General features: G+C 42.5%; 1 protein-coding gene across 1 annotated transcript in view; it reads left to right on the forward strand.

Moving 5' to 3' along the window:
• Positions 1 to 21,273, forward strand: part of KPNA6 (karyopherin subunit alpha 6) — a 51,715-nt gene that overhangs the window by 25,038 nt on the left and 5,404 nt on the right. Inside the window, exons 2-13 of the mRNA XM_060089383.1 lie at positions 8,571 to 8,704; positions 9,508 to 9,600; positions 10,006 to 10,105; positions 11,390 to 11,484; positions 12,275 to 12,406; positions 14,002 to 14,090; positions 14,999 to 15,098; positions 15,613 to 15,776; positions 15,957 to 16,035; positions 17,614 to 17,739; positions 18,060 to 18,187; positions 19,216 to 19,394. Coding sequence (XP_059945366.1) covers positions 8,571 to 8,704; positions 9,508 to 9,600; positions 10,006 to 10,105; positions 11,390 to 11,484; positions 12,275 to 12,406; positions 14,002 to 14,090; positions 14,999 to 15,098; positions 15,613 to 15,776; positions 15,957 to 16,035; positions 17,614 to 17,739; positions 18,060 to 18,187; positions 19,216 to 19,394 — 1,419 coding nt within the window. The remainder of the gene's footprint in view (positions 1 to 8,570; positions 8,705 to 9,507; positions 9,601 to 10,005; positions 10,106 to 11,389; positions 11,485 to 12,274; positions 12,407 to 14,001; positions 14,091 to 14,998; positions 15,099 to 15,612; positions 15,777 to 15,956; positions 16,036 to 17,613; positions 17,740 to 18,059; positions 18,188 to 19,215; positions 19,395 to 21,273) is intronic.

Below are 21,273 nucleotides of genomic sequence, written 5' to 3' on the forward strand. Positions count from 1 at the left end.
TTCCCGGACCAGGGCTCGAACCCTTGTTCCCTGCATTGGCAGGCGGATTCTTAACCACTGCGCCACCACGGAAGTCCCACCCCTATGTTTTATTCTAAGAGTTTTATAGTCTTAGCTTGTTTATTTAGGTTGTTGATCTACTTTGAGTTTTATGTATGGTGTAAGCTAGGGATCTAACTTCATTCTTTTGGATCTGAACATTTAGTTGTCCCAGCACCTTTTGTTGAAGAGACTATTCTTACTCCATTGAATGGACTTGACATCTTGTCAAAGATCAGTTGGCTGGCTGTGGATGTGTGAGTTTATTTCTGGACTCTGTTCTATTCTGTCAATTCTTTTTTTCTTTTCTTTTCTATCAGTTATATTCCATTGATCTATATGTTTATCCTTAGGCCAGTACCACACAGTTTTGATTACTATAGCTTTGTAGTGAGTTATGAAATCAGGAAGTGTAAGTTCTCCGACTTTATTATTTAAGAGTCTGTAGTTTCCACATATTTGTGAATTTTCTAGTTTCCTTCTGTTGTTTATTTCTAGCTTCATTCCATGTGGTGAAGGAAGATAATTTGTCTGATTTCAATCTTTTAGAATCTGTTGAGACTATGGCTTAACACGGTCTGTCTTGGAGAACATTCCATGCACACTTGAGAAGCCGTTTTCTGCTGTTGTTGGGTGGGAGTGTTCTATATGTCTTTTGGGTCTACCTGATTTATAATGTTAAAGACTTCTATTTCCTTATTGATATTCTGTCTAGGTTCTATTCATTATTGAAAGTGGTGTATTGAAGTCTCCAAATGTTACTGTAGAACTGTTTTTCCCTTCACTTCTGTCAGTGTTTGCTTTATATATTTTGGGGCTCTAGGTGGTGCATTTATAATTGTTATATCTTCTTGATGAATTGACACTTTTATCAGTATGTAATGTCCTCCTTTGACTCTTGTAACAGTTTTTGACTTAAAATTTTTTATCTGATAGTAGTATAGCCATCCCAGCTCTCTTTTGGTTACCATTTGCATAAATATCTTTTTTAATCCATTTACTTTCAGCTTGTTTGCATTTTGGGATATACAGTAAGTCTTTGCAGACAGCATATAGTTGGATCATGTTTTTTTAATCCTCTGCCAATCTCTGCCTTTTGACTGGAGAGTTTAATCCATTTAAGTATAATGTAATTACTCAGGAGTTCCCTGGTGGTCCAGTGGTTAGGACTCTGTGCTTCCACTGCTGGGGGCCCAGGTTTGATTCCTGGTTGAGGAACTAAGATTCCTGAACCACATGGCACAGCCAAAAAAAAAAAAATGTATAATGTAATTACTGGTAAGGAAGGACTTCTGCCATTTTGTTCTTTTTTTCTATATGTCTTAGGCTTTTTTTTTTTTTGCGGTACGCAGGCCTCTTGCTGTTGTGGCCTCTCTCATTGCGGAGCACATGCTCCAGACGCGCAGGCTCAGCGGCCATGGCTTACGGGCCCAGCCACTCCGCGGCATGTGGGATCTTCCCGGACCGGGGCACGAACCCGTGTCCCCTGCATTGGCAGGCGGACTCCCAACCACTGCACCACCAGGGAAGCCCGTCTTAGGCTTTTTTTCTCCCTTTCTTCCTCTATTACTGCCTTTTGTATTTAGTTGGTTTCTTGTAGTGAATTGTTTTCATTCCCTTCTCATTTCCTTTGTGTATATTTTTAATTTTTATTTTGTGTGTGTATGTGTATTTATATATAGAGATTGTGGTTACCATGGGGATTACACTTAACATCCCAAATTTATAACAATGTAGTTTGGATTGATACCAACTTAACTTCAGGAGCATACAAAAACTTTGTTCCTGTACAGCTCCAATCCCCTCTTTACGTTGTTGCTGTCACAGATTATATCTTTATATATTGTTTGCCCAATAGCATCGGTTTATAATTATTTTATATGTTTTTCTTTTAAATCATGTAGGAAATAAAAAGTGGCATTACAAACCAAAAATCCTATAGTACTGGCTTTTGTATTTCCCCATGTAGTTAACCTTTACTGGCTTCAAGTTACTGTGTAGTGTCCTTTCATTTCCTTTGATTTTCAACTTGAAGGACTCCCTTTTAGCATTTCTTATAGAGCAAGTCTAGTGGTTAACAAACTCTCTCAGCTTTTATCTGAGAATGTCTTAGTTTCTCCCTTGTTTTTGAAGGACAGTTTTGTCAGATACAGAATTCTTTGACAGTTTTTTCTTCTAGCACTTTAAAAATCTCAGTGCCTTCTGGACTTCATGGTTTGTGATGAGAAGTTGGCTTATATGTGATGAGTCACTTCTTCCTTACTGCTTTCAAGATTTTCTTTTTGTCTTTGGCTCTCAACAGTTTGATTATGTATCTAGATGTGGGTCTGAATTTTTCTCATGATTAATTGGGTATCTTTATGTGTACATTCATGTCTTATATTAAATTTAGGAAATTTTCTGCCATTATTTCTTCAGAATTCTTTTTCCCTTTCCCTCCCATTTCTTTGACTCCCTAAATGCATATATTGTGATTTGCTTGTTGGAGTTCCATGGACCCTTAGGTTCTGTTCACTTTTCTTCATTCTTCTTCCCTTTCTGCTCAGACTGCATAATTTCAATTTTCCTGTCTTCAAGCCTGCTACTTCTGTCTGTTGCCTGCTCAGATCTGCTGTTGAACCCCTCTAGTGAATTCCTCATTTCAGTTATTATACTTTTCAACTCTAGAACTTCTCTTTGGTTCCTTTCCTTTTCTTTTCTTTCTTTTTTTTTTGCGATACGTGGGCCTCTCACTGTTGGGGCCTCTCCCGCCGCGGAGCACAGGCTCCGGACACGCAGGCCCAGAGGCCATGGCTCACGGGCCCAGCTGCTCCGCGGCATGTGGGATCTTCCCAGACCGGGGCATGAACCCATGTCCCCTGCATCGGCAGGCAGACTCTCAACCACTGCGCCACCAGGGAAGCCCCCATGGTTCCTTTTCTATTGTTGATATTCTTATTTTGTTCAGCATTGTTTTCCTGATTTCCTTTAGTTGTTTGTCCATATTTTCCCCTTAACTCTTGGAGTGTATTTAAGACAGTTGTTTGAAAGTCTTTGTCTTAGTTTGTCCAGTGTCTGGTCTTCCTCAGGGAAAGTTTCTGTCCATTTATTTTGTGCCTTTGAATGGGCCATACTTCCCTCTTTCCTTGTATGCCTTGTAATTTTTTTTAAATTAAAAACTGGACATTTGAATATTATAATGTTGTAACTCTGGAAATGAGTTTGTTTTCTATTTGTCGTATGTTCTTGGTTCTTTTTTCCCTCTTTACCTGATTTCTTTTGGATTATTTTTTATAATTCTCATTTTATCTTCTTAGGTTTAAGGAAATTTTTTTAATGGAAAAGTTATTGTATATGTACCTACTTCTTACCATTTCTAGTATTCTTCCTTTTGTGAAGATCTGAGTTACCTAATGGTATCATTTCCTTTCTGCTTGAACAACTTTAGCATTTCTTTAGTGCAGGTCTGCTAGAGACAGTCTCAGCTTTTGTCTGAAAAAGTCTATTTCACTTTCATTTTTGAAAGTGTTTTCATTGGGCATAGAATTCTAGTTTGGCAGTTCTTTTCAGTACAGTTAATGATGTTATTTCATTATCTTCTTTTTTATTTTATTTTATTTTTTATTGAAGTATAGTTAATTTACAATGTGTTAGTTTCAAGTGTACAGCAAAGTGATTCAGTTATACATATATATATATATATATGTATATTTTTTCTTAGATTCTTTTCCATTATAGGTTACTACAGAATACTGAGTGTAGTGCACTGTGCTATACAGTGAACTACAGGTCTTTGTTGTGTACCTACTTTATATATAGTAGTATGTGTATGTTAATCCCAAACTCCTAATTTATCTCTCCCCCACCTCCCTCTAATATTTAGAATTTTTGTATCTTTGTTCATAAGTGATATAGGAAAAGTATAGGACCTTCTCATATTATCCTTCTTTGATATTGTTATCAAAAGAATGTCCTTTCCGGTACTTCCCTGGTGGCACAGTGGTTAAGAATATGCTTGCCAGTGCAGGGGATACAGGTTCGATCCCTGATCCAGGAAGATCCCACATGCCGTGGAGCAACTAAACCCACAACTAAGGAGCCCGCCTGCCACAACTACTGAAGCCCGCGCGCCTAGAGCCCATGCTCCACAACAAGAGAAGCCACTGCAGTGAGAAGCCCGTGCACTGCGACAAAGAGTAGCCCCCGCTCACCGCAACTAGAGAAAGCCCACGTGCAGCAACGGAGACCGAACACAGCCAAAAATAAATAAAATAAATAAATTTATGGAAAAAAAAGAAAGCCCAGGACTTCCCTGGTGGCGCAGTGTTTAAGAATCCACCTGCCAATGCAGGGCACAGGGGTTCAAGCCCTGGTCTGGGAAGATCCCACGTGCTGCGGAGCAACTAAGCCCATGCGCCACAACTACTGAGCCTGCGCTCTAGAGCCCACGAGCTACAACTACTGAGCCCACGTGCTACAACTACTGAAGCCCACGCACCTAGAGCCCGTGCTCCGCAACAAGAGAAGCCACCGCAGTGAGAAGCCTGCACACCGCAACAAAGAATAGCCCCCATTCACCGCAACTAGGGAAAGCCCATGTGCAGCAACGAAGACCCAACACTGCCAAAAATTAATTGATTAATTAATTAATTAAAAATAGAATCCAGGGCTTCCCTGGTGGCGCAGTGGTTGAGAGTCCGCCTGCCGATGCAGGGGATATGGGATCGTGCCCTGGTCTGGGAAGATCCCACATGCCGCGGAGCGGCTGGGCCCGTGAGCCATGGCCGCTGAGCCTGCGTGTCCAGAGCCTGTGCTCCGCAGCGGGAGAGGCCACAACAGTGAGAGGTCTGTGCACCACACACACACACACAAAAAAATAGAATCCACCTGCCAATGCAGGGGACACAGGTTTGAGCCCTGGGCCCCAGTCCGGGAAGATCCCACATGCCACGGAGCACCTAAGCCCATGTGCCACAACTACTGAGCCTGAGCTCTAGAGCCTGCGAGCCACAACTACTAAAGCCCACGTGCCTAGGAGCCCGTGCTGTGCAACAAGAGAAGCCACTGCAATGAGAAGCCCGCACACCACAATGAAGAGTAGCCCCTGCTCACCACAACTAGAGAAAGCTCGCGCACAGCAACGAAGACCCAGTGCAGCCAAAAATAAATAAATAGGGCCTCCCTGGTGGCGCAAGTGGTTGAGAGTCCGCCTGCCGATGCAGGGGATACGGGTTCGTGCCCCGGTCTGGGAGGATCCCATATGCCGCGGAGCGGCTGGGCCCGTGAGCCATGGCCGCTGAGCCTGCGCGTCCGGAGCCTGTGCTCCGCAACGGGGGAGGCCACAACAGTGAGAGGCCCGCATACCACAAAAAAAAAAAAAATAAAAAAATAAAATAAATAAATAAATAAATAAATAAATAAATAAATTTATTTATTTTTTAAAAAACCTCATTTGTAAAACAACTTAAACCTGGCATTTTCTTTTTTTTTTTTTTTTTTTGCCGTACGCAGGCCTCTCACTGCTGTGGCCTCTCCCGTTGCAGGGCACAGGCTCCGGACGCGCAGGCTCAGCGGCCATGGCTCACGGGCCCAGCCGCTCCGCGGCATGTGGGATCTTCCCAGACCGGGGCACGAACCCATGTCGCCTGCATCGGCAGGCAGACTCTCAACCACTGCACCACCAGGGAAGCCCCTGGCATTTTCTTTGTGGGAATATTCTTTAGTGCTGACTCAGTATATTTAATGGTTATAAGGCTAGTTACGTTCTGTTTGAGTCACTTTTGGCAAGTTATATTATTCTAGGAATTTGTCTTTTCAGACATGTTAGCTAGCATAAAGTTGCTCATATTCACTTTTCAATCTTAGTTACCTAACATTATTTGTGTCCTCTTTTGTTCTTGAGAAATCTCACCAGAGACTTGACTATTTTTCATCTTTTGAAAGTTCCCAGTTTTGCCTTGTTGGTTCTCTCTGCTGTATGATTTCTCTCTCCTTTCTTTTTTTTCCCCTAACCTGTGTACCTAAGTCATTAATGTTCAGACTTTGTGTTAACTTCCTAAAGCTTATACACACACAAATAATCAAATTTCCGGTATATGAAACACCGGCATGTAAAGGGCAAGCTTTAAAACTTTCAGAAGACATGAGAGGGTATCTTTCTGACCTTGAGAGTGTGAAAGGATTTATTAAACAAGACACACAGAAAAAGCTAAGTATTAAAGAAAAATTTAACTACATTATAATTAAGAACTCCATAAAGTGAAAATTGCAAAAAATGAAAAGATACAAACTCCTAAAAGATATTTGTAATACAAATAACTAACAAATGGTTAATAACTAGAATATCTAAAGAACTATAAATCAATAAGCAAAGGACAAGTAATTCAATAGAAAAATATTCTAAGTACCATAAACAGACATTTTTCACAGAAAGGGAAACATGGCTAATAAACATAAAATCTAACCCTATTAGTAATGCAAATCATTATCCCGGTGAAGTACCTTATACTCATTAGATTGGCAAAAGTGATAATTCTGAGTAATAGGATATACATCAGTGGGAACCTGGTACGTATTGCTGAGCTAGTGTGAACTGGCATCACATTGGAAGGCAACGTGGTACTATCTGGTGAAGTTTAACATTCACTTGCCTAAACCCAGCAATTCATTCCTTAGAGCAGCGGTTCTCAAAGTGTGATCTGCAGACTATTTCAGAGGGTCTGGGAAGTGAAGACTAAGATGTTATTTGCCAACTCAGAATAGATTAAAGACTTAATTGTAAGACCTGAAACTGTTAAAACTCCTAGAAGAAAACACAGGAAAAAAGACCTTGGTCTTGGCAATGATTTTTTTGGGTATGACACCAAAAGCACAAGCAACAAAAGCAAAAATAAATAAGCAGGATCACATAAATGAGAAAGCTTGAACTAGAAAACTTAAAAGCTTCTGTACAGCAAAAGAAATGGTCAACAAAGTGGAAAGGCAGCCTGTGGGAGAAAATATTTGCTAACCATATATCTGATAAGGGATTAATATCCAAAATATATAAGGAACTCACACGATTCAATAGCAAAAAAAATAATAATAATGCAATTAAAAATGGGCAAAGAACCTGAATAGACACTTTTACAAAGCAAACGTATAAATGGCCAACAGGTTCATGAAAAAGATGCTCAACATCACTAATCATCAGGGAAATGCAAATAAATTATAATGTGTTTATACAGTAAAATAATATGCCATAGGAAAAATTAAAGAAATACAGCTCCATGCAAAAACATGGGTGAATCTTAAAAACCCAGTGGAGGGGGCTTCCCTGGTGGCACAGTGGTTAAGAATCTGCCTGCCGATGCAGGGGACATGGGTTCGTGCCCCAGTCTGGGAAGATCCCACATGCCACGGAGCGGCTAGGCCCATGAGCCATGGCCGCTGAGCCTGCACGTCCGGAACCTGTGCTCTGCAACGGGAGAGGCCACAACAGTGAGAGGCCCGCGTACCGCAAAAAAACAAAACAACAACAACAAAAAAACAGTGAAGGAGCGACAGTTCTCAGTAGACTAAACATAGTATGATATAATATTTAGGGGTAAACATATATCTGATTAATAAAAACAAAAAAAGCAAAGATAATGACAATTCATCATAGCAGTTTTCTTTTGGCTGGAGTTGGAGTGGGGCTGGAGGGGCCTGGGATAGGGGAAGACCCTACTACTAGATTCAGGCATATTAATAATCTAGTTCTTAAGTTTAGTGGTGAGTTGACAGATGCTCATTGTATTATTTTGCTTGGTAACTTTACATTATGTTTCATTTTTTTGTATGTAGCAAATATTACAGAATAAAATTTTAAATTTCTTTAAAATATAGATAGGTGGCCACATGAGTTATTAAAAAAATATACATGGTATTCCACTGAATTGGGTACACTATAACGTATATCACCTGGGTAGGTTAAATATATTTGAGTTTATTGGGCAAGTCATACAACTTTTCTGTCTTGTCATAGAAGTGATCATAGCTTGTGAGCATTTACCATATGCCTGTTGTTCTAAATAGTACTTTGCATGTATTAAGCTATATAATCCTTCTGACAACTCCATTTTCATGTATTAAGCTATATAATCCTTCTAACAGCTCTATGAAATAGGAATTATTATATCCCTATTTTAAAGATGAGCTCCTGAGGCATAGAGGTTAAAGCAACTTGTTGAAAGTTGCACAGCTAAGAATTAGAAGAGCCGGTATTTGAACCCACACAATCTGCCTCCAGGGCCTACACCTTTTAAGTCCTCTGCTTATATCAATTGCTATAATAGAACTTACTTAATAAGTTTGTTATGATTAAAGGAGACTGTGTTGTTTGTGTTGTGTTGTTGTTTGTGTGGGGGTGGTACTAGAGATGTCAGGTGCAGTTACTGAGATTATTAGGCCTCCTTGGGAACCTGTGAGCCCCCCTGAGAAGGGGAGGGTGGGTAGGGAAAGAAGCCAGTGAGTAGGAAATGCTGTCCTCCTAAGAGCCTTTGCCAATATGTTTGTATCTTCCCTTCTTCCAGAGACCATGGCGAGCCCAGGGAAAGACAATTATCGAATGAAGAGCTATAAGAACAATGCCCTAAACCCTGAGGAAATGAGGCGAAGAAGAGAGGAGGAGGGCATTCAGCTCCGGAAGCAGAAACGGGAGCAACAAGTGGGTTAGCCCAAGTATTCTCAAACGTGCTCTTCAGGGAGGCAGGCCAGCCACCATGGTTGACCTCCACCTTGCACTCTCACTTTCCTCTTGGGAAAGTAGCTTATCTCTGTGGGCCACTCATCCAGCTTCCTTTGTTGTAAAGAAATTTTGGAAGCTTTGAGAAAGAACTGTCCCTTATTCCTTTTCCATAATTTAGAACAACTTGGACATCATTTATGTCTTCAATATAACATTCTAGTGCTAACCCCTCGTTTTTACCCAGTAGTCACTGTTAGATCTGGCTGTCAAGGCCCAGCCCCAAGCCTGGCCCTTTAAGAATTTTGTCAGCCATCTGGGCTGCCTTACTTCTATTTCTTGAGTCCATTCTTTGTAAGTCTCCCTAGAACTGAGACTGTTTTAATGCCTCATCGTCTACACTCTGCCACGCACCATGCACCACACGCCACCACCAAATTGGTTCCTTGCCCAGGTCTAGATGCTAAACTGCTTTTGCCCACCCTTTTGCTTTACCATTATTTCTTTCCTTCACAGCCTTTTATATGCATCACCTTTTATACAAAGGGCACGGGAATTTTAAAAGATTTTTTTTTTGCTTATAAAAATGTTCTCCAAAAATGTAAACAATCTATAACATAGAAAGTAAAGCCCTTGAATGTCTTTCCATATCAGTATATTAAGCTTGGCATTTTCTCATACAGTAGCATTCCTTGACAGTTATGCCATAATTTAACATTGGGTCATACTTTGTTTTCTTTGTTTCGGTAAGAAGTCTTACCACCATCTCTTCTCTTTATTTTCAGCTTTTTAAACGGAGAAATGTGGAGCTGATTAATGAAGAAGCCGCCATGTTCGATAGTCTCCTCATGGACTCCTATGTGAGCTCTACCACTGGGGTAAGACCTTTGCAAGCTTCCCAGGCAAGCTTGGAAAGTACCTGCTTCTACAGAACAGAAATTGGTCAGTTCACATCATCTAGTTAGCTTTACCAACAACCATGCTAAGCTCTTTATTCGGTGGGCCCTTCTGTAGCTGGTCAACTTATGGAGTCAATAAGGATTCATCTCTGATGGAAACACCAGAGGAAACATTTAAGGGAGGCTATCAGTTGCCTCAGAGGTTAAGAATCACTTCCAAATGTTCCAGCTTGAAGCAGCTGTGGATTAAACACCTTCTGAGCCTGCTGTTACCCCTTCCTCTTGCCCTCAAGTCTTTAGAAAGCAGGATTCCAAACAGGATTATGGGCTCATATCTGGCTCTAGTATTGGTTTGCAAAGTCGTGAACCTGTTTTATGTTCTAGGAGAGCGTGATCACAAGAGAGATGGTGGAGATGCTCTTTTCTGATGATTCTGACCTGCAGTTAGCAACCACACAGAAATTCCGGAAACTGCTCTCCAAAGGTACAAAGCCTAGTCTTCCGCAGGGGGCCCTGCATGACTTTAGCATCTTGTTTCTTCTCACTGACCTCATCAACTACTCCCTTTCACTCATTCTGCTGTAGCCCTACTGGCTTTGGTGTCCTTGGACAAGCCAGGCACATTCTTACCTTTGCACTATTTCCTCTGCCTGATATCCTTTACTTGCAGATAACTGTGTGACAGCTGCTACATTTCTATGATCAGATCCTGCCTTCTCAGTAAAGCCTACCCTGACACGCTATCAGAAATTGCAGCTCCCCCCACCCCTGCAGCCTTTTTTGTCTCCTTACCCCGCCCTACCTATTCTTTTTTTTTCCTGTTACACTTACTGCCTTCTAACATAACAGGATATTTCTCATCACAAGGGTATAAGCTCTACGACGGCATAGACTTTTGGTTTTGTTCACTCCTGTATCCTCGGTACCCAGAACCATGTCTGGCATATAGTTTGTGCTCAGTAAAAATTTGATGTATGATGGGAAAAATATTCCCTGACTTTTCTTCCTCCCAAGAAAAGAATGCTGGTCTTGGAAGGGAAGTGTTTAGGCTAGGGTTGCTCCTCCCTTGGTCTTCTCTCCCTTAATTCTTTACTTGCTTAGGTAAGTAAAGTTAGTTACTTGCTTAGGTTTAGGAAGCCAAAGGTGAGCATAGTTAAATTAGGATTGGCTTTACTCTTTGGCATCTCAGCTATTTTATACAGTTCAAAAATGACCCGCTATTGTTTTTTCATTCATTCATTCATTCATTCATTCATTCATTCATTTATTTATTTATTCATTTATTCATTCATTCATTCATTCATTCATTCAGGCTGCGTTGGGTCTTTGTTGTCGCGCGCGGACTTTCTCTAGTTGCGGAGAGCGGGGGCTACTCCTCGTTGCAGTGCACGGGCTTCTCATTGTGGTGGCTCCTCTCGTTGTGGAGCACAGGCTCTAGGTGCGCAGGCTTCAGTAGTTGCGGTGCACAGCCTTCAGTAGTCGCGGCACGCGGGCTCAGTAGTTGCGGCGCACGGGCTTAGTTGCTCCACGGCATGTGGGATCTTCCCAGGCCAGGGATCGAACCCGTGTCCCCTGCATTGGCAGGCAGATTCTCAACCACTGCGCCACCAGGGAAGCCCCATGACCAGCTATTGTTAAAACTACCTCACCAAAAGGGAGTTTGGGAATGTTTAGAAGGATGGTCAGGAGTATCTAGGAAGGATGGTGGACTTACCCCCATGAAAGCGTTAGCCAAAGCCTCTCCTGACTTTTCCTCTCCCTCTTCCAGAACCTAGTCCTCCAATAGATGAAGTTATCAATACTCCAGGAGTGGTGGATCGGTTTGTGGAGTTTCTGAAGAGGAATGAGAATTGTACATTACAGGTGAGGCCTGGGGTGGAGAGTTACCAGATGAAAGCCCTTTTGCCAAGAAATTGTAGTGGCATGTTTCTGCAGACACATCTCTTAGGATATAGACGAGATATTGAGGGAACATTTAAGAGATGCTGTTACCTCAGAGGTCTTGACCTCAATCAAATAAGAGACCCACAAACTCTTCCCTAAAACAATCTCAGAGGAAAGATACCAGAATATGACAGACTGATTATTCAGAGGTTATATTATAAATTATAAATATAAATATATTGGGTTAGCCAAAAAGTTCGTTTGGGTTTTTCCATAAGATGTTACAGAAAAACGTGAATGAACTTTTTGGCCAACCCTAGAGGTTCTAGTCCACTTCTAACCCTGAGGTGAACCATTTAGCTTTTCTGGGTCTCTCTTCTCACAAATGGGTAATGAGTCAATCCATTGGAACTTATTAGAAACTTGGCTGAAAGGGACTTTTAGAGACCCATCTCACTCTTATCCTGGTTTCAGAGATGAATAAAGTGAAGCTCGGGAAATAAAAACGTGACTTGCCAAAGGACTCATGGGTGCTGTGGTAGTGCAGGACTAGACCTGGGACCATGGAAGCCCAATTCTGTCTTCCCATTATGTTATATCACTGCCAGTACCTCTTCCTGTCATTTAAAGGTGGAGAGGGAAAGGCTTGTGTGGTTTTTTGTTTTTGTTTTTAAGTCAGGGGCAGGAGGCTTATTGCTCTGAGCCAGCTAGTAGGCACGGCTACTCATCTGGAATGACCTCTCACTCATGGCTTTAATCTCACTTTCAGTTTGAAGCTGCCTGGGCTCTAACAAACATTGCCTCTGGAACCTCTCAGCAGACCAAAATTGTCATTGAAGCAGGGGCTGTCCCCATTTTTATAGAGCTGCTTAACTCGGACTTTGAGGATGTACAGGAACAGGTAATGCCCAAATTTGACTTAATTCTTTTATTTATTTATTTATTCATTCATTCATTCATTCATTTATTTATTTACTTATTTATTGCGATACACGGGCCTCTCACTGTTGTGGCCTCTCCCGTTGCGGAGCACAGGCTCCGGATGCGCAGTCTCAGCGGCCATGGCTCACAGGCCTAGCTGCTCCGCGGCATGTGGGATCTTCCCGGACCGGGGCATGAACCCGTGTCCCCTGCATCAGCAGGCGGACTCTCAACCACTGCGCCACCAGGGAAACCCCGACTTAATTCTTGATGGTACCAGTGGTATAATAAAAAGTATATTTTGTCCTTATCCCCAGTTAAGAGGTTAAGAGCAAAGGGCTCCTAAAAACATTGGGATTTTGTTAGTGATAGAAGTGCCTTTTGTTATTCCTAAAGAGCCCCTTTGGGACACACCTGAGTCTGTGCTAATGCGGTGACTCCGGGTGGGTCCCTAGATAGCTTCAGGAAGGGAGGTCTAGTCATCAGAAAGACCAAATTTAGGATTAGAGGATAGGAACTCTCAGCCCCACCCCACCCCCACTCTTCCCACCCCCACTCTTCCCACCCCCACTCTTCCCACCCCTCCACCCCACCCTCCCCAGGGAGGTTAGAGGGGCTAGAGATTGGGTTATAAAAAGGCTTGAACAGTGAGATTCAGAGAGCTTCTGGGTTGGTGAACACTCAGTGTGCTGGGAAGGTGACATGCCTGGAGAGGGCTTGGAAGTTCTGTGCAACCCCACTCCTCAACCCATACCTTGCCCTGTGCATCTCTTCCATTTAGCTCTTCTGAGTTGTGTATATTACAGTAAACTGGTAAATGTAAGTGAAGTGTTTTCTTGAGTTCTGTGAATCATTCTAGTGAATTATTGAACCTGAGGAGGAGGTTGTGGAACTCCTGAATTTATAGCCAGTTGGTAAGAAGCATGGGTAGCACCTGGAAATTGCAGCTAGCATCTAAATTGAGGGCAGTCTTGTGGGACTGAGCCCCTAGCCTGTGGGATCTGCCCTAACCCGAGTTAGTGTCAGAATTTAACTGAATTGACCCAGTTGGTATCAGAGAATTGGTTGTTGGTGTAGAAAAAACTCCACACATTGGGCATCGGAGGTGGTGCTGGAAAAAAGACACCACAATACCCATTTCTCAGCACCTACAGATCATAAAAACCCAACTTCCATTTCTTCCACTGGTTGGATAGAAGTGGAGAGTGGTACTAGGGTTTTTTCCTATATTACTACATATAGGGTTGGTCCTATGAGGCTACAAGAATGCAATTTTCCCATCATTTTCTCCTTTTCTGGGGGGTGGGGATAAGGAGGTCTTGGTCTGGCTTCTCTGGCTGCAGTACAATGTCAGCCTGCCTTCTCCAATGAACCAGGAACTCTCAGAGAAAAAGTCCTCATAGAGCAAGTGCTCAGTTTTAACAAGGAGGGTACCTGAGCTTATTTAGTGTGTTTCAGGTCTTGATGGGGTGTTTGTCCTGGTTACTGGTGGGTGTCACTCTGTAGTTGTGAGTATAAATTACTCACAGAAGCCACTAGGCTCTGTGGGTGACAGTTCCATCATCCCTTTTTTAGGCAGTCTGGGCACTGGGAAACATAGCTGGAGACAGCTCCGTTTGCCGAGATTACGTCTTGAACTGTTCCATCCTTAATCCTTTGCTAACGTGAGTAATTATTATCATCTGCACCTGGGGTATCTTTCTGGCAGCCATGTGGCAGATCTTTGGGGAGCAGTTTACCTTAAGACGATGAGTGAATACAAAAATGATAAAAGTGCATTCTCATTGCCAGAGTAAAAGACAGTATCTTTTGAGAGTAAGAAGATTGTGTCACTGGTCTGTGTCTTGTGCTTCCTCACTTTGTAGCACTGTAGAATCTCATGTTGGTCATACCTGTCTCATTGTTGAGCCAGAGGAGAGAGCAAGGACTAGCCCATCTGGAAGCATCTAACCTTCTCTACGGAATGCATTGGTTTGCTATGGGTTTATGCCTAGTACATTGGAGAGCTCTGTTGTAAGCCACAGATCTAAGACCCCTTGCAGAGTCATCCGGATGCTCCCATCCCTTCCTCTGTACCCTTATAGTAGAGCTACATCTAAACCAAAACAGAGGGAGGAGCTTTTCTTGAGAGGCCACAATCTCATAGGCTACTATTATAACTACTTCTTGGGTCTGTCATAGAAAATCATTCCACAGTGCATGGCTAAAGCCCTCACACTAAACTTTCAGCTTTTATTTCCAAAGATAACAATACTCTTGTTTAGAACTTGTGGCCACAGTTAGGGGCACAGTATGTCCTATCTTAAACGTTTAGCGTGCTTACTCACAGTCCAGCCCTCTGTTTGTCCTTATTAGCTATGGTCTTAATAAGCCACAGCTGGTCCTAATCCTCTGTGAAGATGTAGGTCGGCCTCCTGGGCCAAACAGGCTCACTTAACTTAAATCTATGGGTAGGAAGAAACAGGCTGCTAGAGTCTTAGGGGTCTGATTGGATTTGCTCCTGGGGTTCGTAGGCAACAGCTCTATGCAAAGAGCATCATTGCTCAGGATCTGGCTTTGCTGTCCCCTTCAGGCTGCTTACCAAGTCCACACGACTGACAATGACACGGAATGCAGTCTGGGCCCTGTCAAACCTGTGCCGAGGCAAGAACCCACCCCCAGAGTTTGCAAAGGTAAGAGAGCTTCTCTTTTTTTTTTTTTTCTTTTTTTAATACTTTATTTATTTATCTGGTTGCACTGGGTCTTAGTTGTGGCAGGCGGGCTCCTTAGTTGTGGCATGCATGTGGGATCTAGTGCCCTGACCAGGGATTGAACCTGGGTCCCCTGCATTAGGAGCACCGAGTCTTATCTACTGCGCCACCAGGGAAGTTCCAAGAGAGCTTCTTACCAATTCCTGAGTGAAAGCAGGTTCCTTCATATGGGGGAATTTTGATAATGGGCGTTTTCAAGTCTTTGGGGAACCCTCCGAGTCTCATCCTTGGGAAACTGAAAAAGGCAGTCGTCAATGAAGTAGGTGATCTCATATGCCTGGATGGTAAAGTGAAAATGTGGGCCTGATGGTTTAATGTAGTAGAAATCTCCAGATCTTAGACTGACTTAGTAGAGGAGGGCTCGGCAATTTTAGGGTTAGTGGTAGAGATGATGTAACCATGTCCGCCTGAGTCCCTCTCTCTCTGCTTCCAACAGGTCTCCCCCTGTTTGCCTGTACTGTCTCGCCTACTCTTCAGCAGCGACTCAGACTTGCTGGCAGATGCTTGCTGGGCCCTTTCTTATCTGTCTGATGGCCCCAACGAGAAGATCCAGGCAGTCATAGACTCTGGAGTCTGCCGGAGATTGGTTGAGCTTCTAATGTGAGTGATCTCAGTTAGAAAGGGTACAGATTCCCTAAGCTTCTCCAAGCTCAGAACTGCAGTCAGCAGTCTGCTGCCCTATCCAAAGGTCTGGAGCCATGAGTGCTGCTGGCCTTGGTGGTCAGCCGAGTTGAATGCCATGTGCTGGCCCTCTACTGATCAGATCGCCCTCCTCTGTAGGCACAACGATAACAAAGTGGCTTCTCCTGCTCTGAGAGCTGTGGGTAACATCGTCACCGGGGATGACATCCAGACCCAGGTAAGGAGGAGGAGGAGAGCTGTCTATGGACAAAATCCTTCCCTGCCACAGACTTTGGTCCTGGTAGGAGGCAACATGATCTAGGAGAGAAAGCATAGGCTTGAGTGAAAAATTCCAGCTCTGCCACTTTCTATATTATTTGGGGGCAACTTGGTTGCCTTCATTTTTTTCTATAAATTGGAAGCAAGTCATCATCCATTGGGTGCTATTGAAGAAAAACTAAATGGAATAACCTGACTCACTACCTGGGACATTGTAAAGTAATTGTTAACAGATTTTGAGTTACGGTACCTTTGAAATACTAAAAGCTATGGAACCTCACCCCTACTTCCTAGACCTTTAGGATCCCATGTCTCATGTTACTCTCCTGTTAGTAACACTTCCATTGAGAGCACAGTATACAGTGTTTCTCTGTTCAAAGGCTAGAGATCTGAGTATTCTTTGCGTCTTGAGTAGTTTGTATAATTCTGTGGAATTCTTAACAAATTTCTTACAGGTGAGCAGTCTCACTCAAGCCCACACTCATTTTCTAGGTCATTCTTTTGTGTTTGTGTGTGCACGCGTGTGCCTGTGTGTACAGATATTCATAACTTTTTCTGTTTTTACGATTTTTAAGTATAGTTCACTGGCATTAAGTACATTCACATTTTTATTCAACCATCATCGCCATCCATCTCCACCATTTTGCATCATTCCAAACTGAAACTCTGTACCCTTTAAATAATAACTTCCCATTTCCCCCCCCCGCCCATCCTTTGGTAACCACCATACTCTTTCTGTCTCTTAGGAGTTTGACTACTCTAGTTACCTCATATAAGCCGAACCATATATATTTGTCCTTTTGTTTCAGCTTATTTCACTTAGCATAATGTTTTCAAGGTTCATCCATATTTTAGCATGTCACACCTTCATTCCTTTCTGTGGCTAGATAATATTCCAAGTGTGCATATGCTACATTTGGTTTATTTATTCATCTATTGGTAGACACTTGGGTTGCTTCCACCTTTTGGCTAGTATGACTAATGCTGCATTGAGTATTGGCATACAAGTATCTGTTTGAGTCCCTGCTTTCAGTTCTTCTGGGTATATATCCAGAGGTGGAATTATTGGATCACGTGGTAATTTTATGTTTAAGATTTTGAGGAACCACCATACTGTTTTGCACACAAAACAGTGTAATGGCTGTGCCATTTTACATTCCCACCAGCAGTGTACCAGGTTCCAGTTTCTCCGCATCTTTACCAACACTTGCATGGCCTGGATTTTTTAAGGATAACTATTCTAATAAGCGTGAAGTTGTATCTCACTGAGGTTTTGATTTGCATTTCCCTAATGATTAGTGATGTTTGGCATCTTTTCATGTGCCTATTGGCCACCTGCATTTAAAAAAAATTTTTTTTGTATATTCTGGATATTAATCCTTATCAGATATATGATATGTATATACTTTCTCCCATTCTCTGATTTGTGTAATTCACTATGTTGATGGTGTCTTTTGGTACCCAAAAGTTTAAAATTTTGATTTTAAGTCCAGTTTATCTAATTTTTCTTTTGTTGCCTGTGCCTTTGGTGTTCTAGGTCATTCTTAACTGTTCAGCCCTCCCTTGCCTCCTCCACTTGCTGAGCAGCTCCAAGGAGTCAATCCGAAAGGAAGCTTGTTGGACCATTTCAAATATCACTGCTGGCAACAGGGCTCAGATACAGGTAGAACAAGCAGGAGGGAAGTTGGCGGGGGGGCAGCAGGTAGAAAGCCCTGGGAACATGAGACATTGTGGGATATTGCCCTCTAGAAGAAAAAAATTATTTCCCTTTTTAAATTGGGGTCAATGGATGCTATCAGTCAAAGATTCTGTGTAACAGAAGCCAGGTTCCTCTGTAGCATCTTACCTATGTGAAAAGAACTTTCAGGAAAGGGAAGATGTCTTAATCTTTTAGCTGATTTGGGGTCTGGATTTGCTTACCCTTCTTGAAGTGACTTTCTTTCTTCCCCCACACCCCACCCTCCACCCCCCATTTCTTCTCAGGCTGTCATAGATGCAAATATCTTCCCTGTGTTGATTGAAATCCTTCAGAAAGCAGAGTTCCGTACAAGGAAAGAGGCAGCCTGGGCCATCACCAATGCCACCTCAGGAGGAACCCCTGAACAAATCAGGTATCACAGTCCTTTCCCATCGTCTTGAGTGATATGTGTACTCTACCTCTTGGCTCACAGTTCACATGTGACCTCTAAACTGCCTTTTGTGGGATAGGTCTGCCCCTGTCCAGTAGGGTTTAACTGGTGAGCTGCTAGAGTGTAGCATGGGAATCTGAAGTATATTCCTATAAACCATGTACCTCTTTTCCCTCCTGGAGAATGGAAACTTATGACACAGATATCTCTCTCCTCTGCCTCTTTCTACCCTCAAGAGAATTTAAATCTGTGTAATTCTCAATTATCCATACAAATGAAAGAGAACCATGCTATGGCTCATTCAGAGCAGCTTCTTTGGGAAATCATTTTTGGCAGTGATACTTGGGAGAAGCAAATAGGAAAGCTATTTTGTGCGAGGATACTCTCTGATTTTGGTTTCCATTATCAACTTGAGTAGGAGTGGTGGGAATTGGAGAAGTGCCTTGCCTTCAGCTTGTAGCTTAGGAACGGGAATATATTCATTATAAATAAAACCTTAGGAGAAAAGGATAGCCACTGAGTGAAGCTTTTGAGGATACAGGGTTGTAAATGGCATTTCGGACAGGAGAAAGCATAAGTAAAGGTACAAAAATCAGAAACCTGGAGACCTTTACTGTTTGACTGGAATGTAATATTCTCGGAAGGGAATAATGAGAGGGGAAGCTAGAAAAGGTTAGGAGCCAGATTGTATTGTTATGACTGTAGAGCTGGGACTACAGAAATTTTAGGCAGGGAAATGATGTGTTCAAAGTAGGTAATACTGCAGCAAGGAGACATTAGAGACAAAGAGGAGAAATCCATGGCAGCCTTCTACATGGAAATGAACTAAACCAGTAGCATTGGGAGGGTGATGAGATTGAGGTAAAGGATGGGTGGTTATGAAAGCTCAGTCAGAGTGAATTGCTGAGAGCATTGATGTGTGTGAGGGAGACCCAGAGGCCCCATAGCACCTTCCTGGCACCTCCCTTGCCTTGTCTTAATTTAGAACTTACCTGGTCTCTGCCCCTCAGGTACCTGGTCTCCCTGGGCTGCATCAAACCCCTGTGCGACTTGCTGACTGTGATGGATTCAAAGATCGTGCAAGTCGCCCTCAATGGACTGGAGAACATCCTTCGGCTCGGAGAGCAAGAGGGCAAGCGCAGTGGCTCAGGGGTCAATCCCTACTGTGGCCTCATCGAGGAAGCCTATGGTAGGTGCCCTCTCCCCAGCCTCACGTCTGCCTTAAGTAGAGAGAAACTCTGAAATAGTATACATATGTGAGGGTGTGTGTTTTGAGGGGGTCATCATTGAATGCAAGGTTTTATCCCACCAGTTCCATTTCCTCTGAGGAGCAGTAGATGAGTTCTGTTTCTGATAGGCTCTACCTAGTAAGTAGGTTATGGTACAGATGCAAAAATAAAGCTCCAGAATTGATAATAGAATCAGGAGCTGGAAGGCATGTTTTCAGCTGAGTTTCTAGCAGCAAGTTCTTTTCTTTCTTTTGTTTTGTTTTTCCATTACAGTTTATTACAAGATATTAAATACAGTTCCCTGTGCCATACAGGAGGTCCTTGTTGTTTATCTGTTTTGTTAATAGTAGTTTGTATCTGCTAATCCTAAACTCCTAATTTATCCCTCCCCACCCTTTTGCCTTTGGTAACCATAAGTTTGTTTTCTATGTCTGTGAGTCTTTTTGTTTTATAAATAAGTTCATTTGTATCATTTTTTAGGTTCCACATAAGTGATATCATATGATACTTGTCTTTCTCTGTCTGACTTACTTCGCTCAGTATGATAATGTCTAGGTCCATCCATGTTGCTGCAAATGGCATTATTTTATTCTTACTTATGGCTGAGTAATATTCCATTCTATATATGCACCACATCTTTATCCATTCATCTGTTGATGGATATTCCAGTTGCTTCCATGTCTTGGCTATTGTAAGTAGTGCTGCTATGAACACTGGGGTGTATGTATCTTTTCGAATTACAGTTTTCTCCAGATATATGCCCAGGAGTAGGATCGCTAGATCATATGGTAGCTGTATTTTTAGTTTTTTAAGAAACCTCCATAGTGGCTGTACCAGTTTACATTCCCACCAACAGTGAAGGAGGGTTCCCTTTTCTCCACACCCTCTCCAGCATTTATTATTTGTAGACTTTTAAATTTTTTTGGCTGCACCGCATGGCTTGCAGGATCTTAGTTCCCGGACCAGGGATCAAACCCAGGGCCCCGGTAGTGAGAACACTGAGTCCTAACCACTGGACCACCAGGGAATTCCCTTGTAGACTTTTTGATGATGGCCATTTTGACTGGTATAAGGTGATACCTCATTGTAGTTTTGATTTGCATTTCTCTAATAATTAGTGATGTTGAACATCTTTTCACATGCCTATTGGCCATCTGTATGTCCTCTTTAGAGAAATGTCTATTTAGTTTTCTGCCCTTTTTCTTTAAGATTCTGTACACCTACAACACACACATTTTTTAAAAATATTTATTTATTTATTATTATTTATTTTTGGCTGCGCCGGGTCTTAGTTGCGGCATGCGGGATCTTTAGTTGCGGCATGCAGACTCTTAGTTGTGGCATGCATGCGGGAACTAGTTCCCCGACCAGGGGTCGAACCCCGGCCCCCTACATTGGGAGCACAGAGTCTTACCCACTGGACCACCAGAGAAGTCCCTAATGCCCATTTTTTTATTGGGTTGTTCATTTTTTGTTATTGACCTATACAAGCTGTTTGTATATTTTGGAAATTAAGCCCTCATCGGTCGCATTGGTTGCAAATATTTTCTCCCATTTTGCAGGTTGTCTTTTCGTTTTGTGTATGGTTTCCTTAGCAAGGTCTGTTAGTGCTGGATTGACTCATGACTCATCTCCAAGAGATTCGGAACAGTAATGGTTTGCCCAGGTTAAACGCAGAATCGGGACTAGACTCTCCGGTTTATAACTGACATTTTGGTCTTTTTCCTTTGGGGTTATGTCATTTTAGGTAAAGATCTCGGCTCTCCTCTTTCAGATCAAAGAGAGATCTGATCATATTACTTGTGTTTATAAATGCTAACATAACTCAGGGAAGGAAAA

Source organism: Mesoplodon densirostris, chromosome 2 (assembly GCF_025265405.1).
Source record: "Mesoplodon densirostris isolate mMesDen1 chromosome 2, mMesDen1 primary haplotype, whole genome shotgun sequence".
In the NCBI taxonomy this organism is placed as follows: Eukaryota; Metazoa; Chordata; class Mammalia; order Artiodactyla; family Ziphiidae; genus Mesoplodon; species Mesoplodon densirostris.